This window comes from Perissodus microlepis, chromosome 22 (genome assembly GCF_051167445.1).
Source record: "Perissodus microlepis isolate ML-2025 ecotype Zambia chromosome 22, ASM5116744v1, whole genome shotgun sequence".
Lineage (NCBI taxonomy): Eukaryota > Metazoa > Chordata > Actinopteri > Cichliformes > Cichlidae > Perissodus > Perissodus microlepis.
This window is the reverse complement of record NC_140481.1, coordinates 27,178,920-27,185,147: the sequence shown is the minus strand read 5'-3', so window position 1 is coordinate 27,185,147 and position 6,228 is coordinate 27,178,920. Positions and strand designations below refer to the sequence as shown.

Genomic DNA, 6,228 nt, shown 5'->3' with positions numbered 1-6,228 from the left:
TGGTGCTGTATAAATAAAACTGCCAAAAAAACGTTCAACACGTGAATTATACTTCTGCATCTGATCTAGGCTGTAACTTAAAATGCTTAAAATTCTTGAAAAAAAAAAGTTAAAAATAAAAAACAAAACATTTTTATAAGTGTTCTCAGCCTTTGTTCAATAATTTGTTAAAGCATCTTTGGAAGCAATTACAGCCTCAGTTCTTTTTGAAAATTATTTCACAATCTTGGCACAACTATTTTTGGGCGATTTCGGCACATGATAGACAGGCTGTCATGTGCCTTTTAATGAAAACTGTCTTTCTTCTACCACACAGGCCTGAATGGTGAAGTTTAGAAATGGTTGTCCTTCTGGACGTTTCTCCTCTATCCACAGATTAATGCTGGAGCTCTGTCAGAGCGACCACGGTAACATCTGACAGAAGATCAGTGGAAAGAGGATGCACCTGAGCTCAAGTTTGTTATATATATATATATATATATATATATATATATATATATATATATATATATTTTATATTTGATTAATTTGCAAGAATTTCAAGCAAAAAAATGTTTACTTTATCATTACAGGCGTATTGTGTAGAATTTTAGGGTGAAAATGAATTTAATGCATTTTGGAAAAAGGCTGTAACACAAAATGTGTATTTAAGACACGAGCATTGGAAACAAAACATGCGACTGAATCAGTAAAAAGAAAACAAAATGTAGAACAAATAATTTTATATGTTCCAAAACTATTTCTGTCTGTAATAAAATTTAAAAAAGAAGGACAAAATGTGTGCAACAAATAGCCACTCTAGCTTCACAGGTCACACACACACACCCACACACACACACACACACACATATATGTGTGTGACCTTCCTGTGAAACTGGATATGGCACATTCATTACTGAGCTGAAATGGAAGATGACTTTATTTTATCCCCCCAAAACAGGAAGTAAATTACCACAAGTTAAAAAAAACAAGAGATTTGGGTGGGTTCTTGTGAGGAAGTTTTTTTTTGTCTGTATGTTGTGAAACTTCTCTTTTAGAACTGCTAATACACAGCAGCCACACACACACAGCAAAATGCCTGAAGCTGAGGTAGTATACTCCGATGTGAAGTTTGCAAGAGGAAAAAAGGGAGCCAATGGTGAGACTTATCTAGTCATCTTACTACATGTGAAAAGATTCCTAAAAAATCTCTGAAAAGCTGTTTATATTACATCTTAGGTGTGAGTGTAATGTGAATACAGTGATTTATTTTACAGCCGCTCATTTTATTGGCAGCCGTTTTAAGTGGTAGCTGTGCAACAATCCGGTTTCATCTTTCATTACAGAGGCCGTTACCACATCGACTGACTCAACTTACTCTGAAATCAAGATCTCAAAGACTCAGCCATCCACAGCAGAGCTGTCTGGTAGGAAAACAGCAGTAATTAATAAACAGGAGGATTAACTGTGAGCTCCAGTTAGTGTCTGTTATTAAGTAAACAGACAACAGAGGAAGCACTTTTTCCTAAAATAAAGCAGAAATGTGTTTTTTTGGTCAAACAGAGCTCTGTCGTTGAAAACAAAACATCCATCTGAATCAGTAAAAAGAAAAAAAGCAGAACATTTCTTCCAAAATTGTAGCTGTATGTAAATTTTAAAAAGAAGGTCAAAATGTGTGCAACAAATAAACACGCTCAACTTTTACTGTAGTACTGGCACACAATTTGTATTTTTTACACCTTAATTTAAGACAAAAAGATGACAATGATGAATATGAGATATAAATTACAGACATTACAGCAGCATCAGAGGCTGTCAGTATAAAAAGTAGCTAAAATAAAATTATTAATGAACAAAAACAAAATTGTAGTTGATTTGTCACCACACTTCATTGTAAAAATAATGTAAATTTAATTTGAGAACATCAGACCCACTCGTTTTTTAAGTGTGTCATTTACAAGTTTCCCCAAAGAAAAGTAAATGAGACACGTTTCTTTCTTTTTTTTGTTTTTACTGGTAAAATTATAAAGAGAAGTAAAGGTTAATGAAAACATGAGGAAGTGGTTCTGAAGGAGTGGTTCCTTTAAATAAACGAGTTTCTCTGTGTGTGCATGTGTGTTAATGTCGATGCAATTTCTTTACATTTCTCTGAAACCACTGGTCTGTCTTCTTGCAGAAGAGGAACTACGGTGCTGAGTTTGATGTTGTCTCGAGGAGCAGTTCTCTGCTAAAAGATCATTTGCATAAAATTGTCAATTTTAGTCCCCAAAAGACCGACTCTGAGCAGACACTCTGCTCATTTATCTAAACGAAACTTGTAGCTCCATGCTACCTGTTTTTCTTTGTCCCTCAGTTCCTCTTCACTACTTCATTTTTTAAAAAATTTAAATTGTTAAACATTGTTAACATTGTTTTTTATTTTTCCTTATTTGTAGTCCACATAAGACAGTTAGTGGATGCACAGTTTCATCCAGGAGATTAGTTTTCATATCATTTTTGTTTTAATTAGTTTACCAGTATATTTTTGACTTGTAACTGTTGTCCTCATCCACTGTTTGGTTAGATGTATATTGACAATAAAACTTTACGGGGTTAGTTGAGTAAAAGGACATACTCTGGGTTAAAATGCACCCTCTTACACCTTTAACCATGTAAGAAGCATCTCCTTCATTTTTCAGGCTTGTTACAAACATGTTTGTGAAGTTTACAAGTATGAGAATACAGTTGCCTGGGAAATAGCTCATCAGGCATCTGCAGTACAAAAGATCTTCTTTACTAAAAATCCTACTTCCTCTTACTGACATGTTATTTATTATACACTAAATTTCACAAGGTTAAATAATTTCCTTCAAAATTATTTCATGCAAACTGCCAATATGTGTTTATTCCCAGCTAAAGATTTTGTCCTAATTCTCTCCACATAAGCACTCAGGATAACAAATATATATTTCTTTGATGCTGTAATTAATGCAAAGCCAGCATTCTCCTTAATCTTCATCTTTTTTCGACTGCTTCCTTTAGGAGGTGATGACAGGGGCCGTATTGCTAGCATCCTCCTTTTACAACATCCATGTATCTTCTCTGTGGTCATTCTTATTGGCAGCTCCATCTTCAACATCCTTAACCACTGTTGCTTCTCTGCACATGTCCAAACCATCTCAGCCTCACCTCTCTAACTTTGTCTCTAAACCACTCGACCTGAGTTGTCATACTCATCTGCCTGCACTCTTTTCTTCATCTCTCTTATGCGCTGTCTTTGGAAGGTTGACCTGCACTTTAAAACGTCATCCTGTCCAGTATTTTTAAAGACAGGATTGTGCAATGAATATACGGTTCAGTCAAATATGTTATTGTTTGCCTTGCTTATAAGTCATATGTTTACCTTTGAGGTTGGTGTGTTTTAAATCTGTGATTCTGTGCTCAAAGAATGAGCCAGTGAATCGTGTTCTTTGTACAAATACAGTGAGAACATTAACATCCAAAATCTAGCTCAATAAAATTCTCAACCACATTTACACCACATCTCACATCTCTAACGTGTTTCCTTTTCTCACTATTCAGAGGATCCTCAACAAGCTGTGGTGAGGAAAGGGTCAAAGGTCACCTCAGAGAGAGTGGTCCTGGTGGTTCTCAGTGTTCTCCTGTCAGCTGCTCTCATTGCTCTGTGTTTTACCAGTGAGTTAACATTAGAATTTAATAAGACTTAAAGTAAAATCAATTATTTTCAGTAATGTTAAGAAGAATAAGGCTGGTTAATGTTTCCCCAAAATACTGTCTTTTACATTTTCAGAGCTATAAGAATGTTTTCAGTGTAAAGAAAAATGTTTACTGACTGATTTATTTGTTTGTGTATTTCTTTGATCTTTGTTAAATCAGCATTTGAAATAATTAAAACTAACAAGAAGGTCAAATATCTGGAAGATGACAAAATGAAGTGTGATAATAATCTCACAGGTAAGAATATTTAAGATACACTTTGATATTTGGTCAGACATTCCTGATGAATGACTGATGACTGTTTTATTCTTTATTCTAACAGAGACTCTCTCTAAGATAAAATCATGCAGCACGGTGCAGCCGACCTGTCCAGGACCTATAGTAATAGGTAAGTTATGGATTTTGTCTCTGAGACACAAACTTCAAGCTAAGTTCACACAAACATGAACAGTGATTTCTTCCACCTGACTGAAGTCGTTGCTGTAATCTCTTCAAAGATGATCCTTGTTATAAATGTGAAGAAGGCTGGGAGCAACATGGAGGAAAGTGCTATTACTTCTCAATCAGTAAATCATCCTGGGAACAGAGCAGAGATGAGTGTAAAGCTAAAGGAGGAGACCTGGTTAAGATAGACAGCAGGGAGGAGCAGGTATGAAACACTGCTGCAGGTTCATGTTCTTACATGTTATATCACATCTTTATGTTTCACCTTCTCAGCACAGAAAAGTCTAACAAAGTCATTTTCATCTTCTTTTCGTGATCAGAGGTTCCTGGAGAGAAGACTGAGCGATGTAATGACTGAGGCTGAGGACAAGTTCTGGATTGGACTGACAGACTCAGCAGTAGAGGGCAAATGGTTGTGGGTGGATAGATCACCACTGGATCAAAGGTTTGATTGTTGTGAAAATATATATTTTTTCATTTCCAGAATTAAAGTTATCAGTTTTTACTAAACCAATTATTTTTGTTCTTCAACTCTTAGTTTGACGTTTTGGAACAGCAGAGAGCCAGACAATTGGAACGGGACACGTGGAGAACATCCTGATGGAGAGGACTGTGCGAGGATGGGAGAACAAGGCAGAGCTGATAATCTGAAGTGTTGGTTTGATGCATTTTGCTCAAATCCTCACAGAAGTATTTGTGAGAAAGCAGGAGTAAGAGGAAAGTTTAAAAAAGTATGTGACTGAAATTCATTAAAGTCTATTAAACACCAGAGTGGAGTGATGCATTCTTTGAAAGTAATGTCACAAACAGAAAAATTGATCATAATAAAAATTTTGCGAGTAATATTAAAAGGAGACAGAGATTAGAAAAGTGCAGAAGTTGAAGACAATAACAACTGGTTCAAATAAAGCAGACAAAGACATTTCACCTTTTCTGACATCATCTCAGCAACATGAAACAAACACACTGAACAGTTTCTTTTCATTCAGTCACAATGTCATGATTCTGGATCATTAACCAAGACTGTTTTGGGACTGAATTCTTGTTTAATATCTGATGATCCATTCAGCTCCTAATCTATTTATTTACCCTACCCTGACACACACACAGTGTGTTAAATTGATTTTTAGAAGTGTCTCTTCTGTTGGTTAAAAAGTTTTCTAGTTTCTTTAATTTTATTTTTAACTAAACTTTTTGTTATAAATAATATTTGAGTGTTTAAACAGCACAGGTACAACTGAAACTTAAAAAAAAAAAAATCAATAATATTTTATCAAATTAAATATAATTATGTTGTCGTTGTTTTCTTTTAAGTAAAACTCTTCACAGTTGTTTTAAATATTTTACTTTTGTTACCAGAGAAACAGAAATAGCAGATGAGGATTATTCACATCATACTTTCAGATGTTGCAGAATGTCGGAACTAAAAAACTACGGGTGTTAAAAAAAGACTCCACAACAAAAAGTTTTTTTAAACACAAACACAAAATTCAGACAGTTACAGTTTGACCACAGGGGGGCAGTATTTCCATGCCTGTATTCCTTTTTAACTCAGTAAACAAGTTTGAAATCAAGCCTCAAATAAATGAAATAAAAATAGACAAAACGTCACATGTGACCCAAATTTTAATCAATTATTCTTACACAACCTGACTGTGGATGAAGCCTCCTCCAATTCTTTTAAAATTCTAAAAAAAACAAAAACCCACCACTTTGTTCTTCGGAGTTCTTCAGAGTCTGAAGTCAACATCTTTAATACCCCCACAAAGCAACACAGACTACAACTTGAAAATAGAAAGATGAAGAAGGAGCTTCAGTCAGATAAAAGGAATCATAATGAGATGTGCAAAGTGTAAATTGGAATAAAACATCATCTGTGTATTAATAAGAACACCTTGGAGTCAGGGTTTTATTTAGTCAATACATGATGCTCTTTGCCCCTCTCTTAATTAACCAAGTAACAGAACTTTTACAATAAAGCTGTAAAATGTTGGTGTGCTGACAACTTTTGACGTCTGAAGTGAAAATGAAACAAATCAAAGACCTTTTTTAGAAAATGATCACACACTCTCTCTCTCTCACACACAC

At 34.8% G+C, this 6,228-nt stretch overlaps 1 protein-coding gene across 1 annotated transcript; it reads left to right on the top strand.

Moving 5' to 3' along the window:
- Window positions 1-1,054: 1,054 nt before the first annotated feature.
- On the top strand, window positions 1,055-5,157 carry LOC146363376 (C-type lectin domain family 4 member E-like). The gene is made up of 8 exons (XM_084920273.1): window positions 1,055-1,138; window positions 1,326-1,406; window positions 3,541-3,654; window positions 3,856-3,933; window positions 4,019-4,084; window positions 4,194-4,345; window positions 4,461-4,585; window positions 4,679-5,157. The coding sequence occupies exons 1-8, from the start codon at window positions 1,075-1,077 to the stop codon at window positions 4,881-4,883; spliced, it is 885 nt and encodes a 294-aa protein (XP_084776399.1). The 5' UTR covers window positions 1,055-1,074; the 3' UTR covers window positions 4,884-5,157.
- Window positions 5,158-6,228: the final 1,071 nt, after the last annotated feature.

Coding starts and splice junctions, on each gene's coding strand:
- LOC146363376 (XM_084920273.1), top strand. CDS start 1,075: ATGCCTGAAGCTGAGGTAGTATACTCCGATGTGAAGTTTGCAAGAGGA. Junction 1,407..3,540: donor ATCCACAGCAGAGCTGTCTG/GTAGGAAAACAG, acceptor CTCACTATTCAG/AGGATCCTCAACAAGCTGTG. Junction 4,085..4,193: donor TCCAGGACCTATAGTAATAG/GTAAGTTATGGA, acceptor ATCTCTTCAAAG/ATGATCCTTGTTATAAATGT.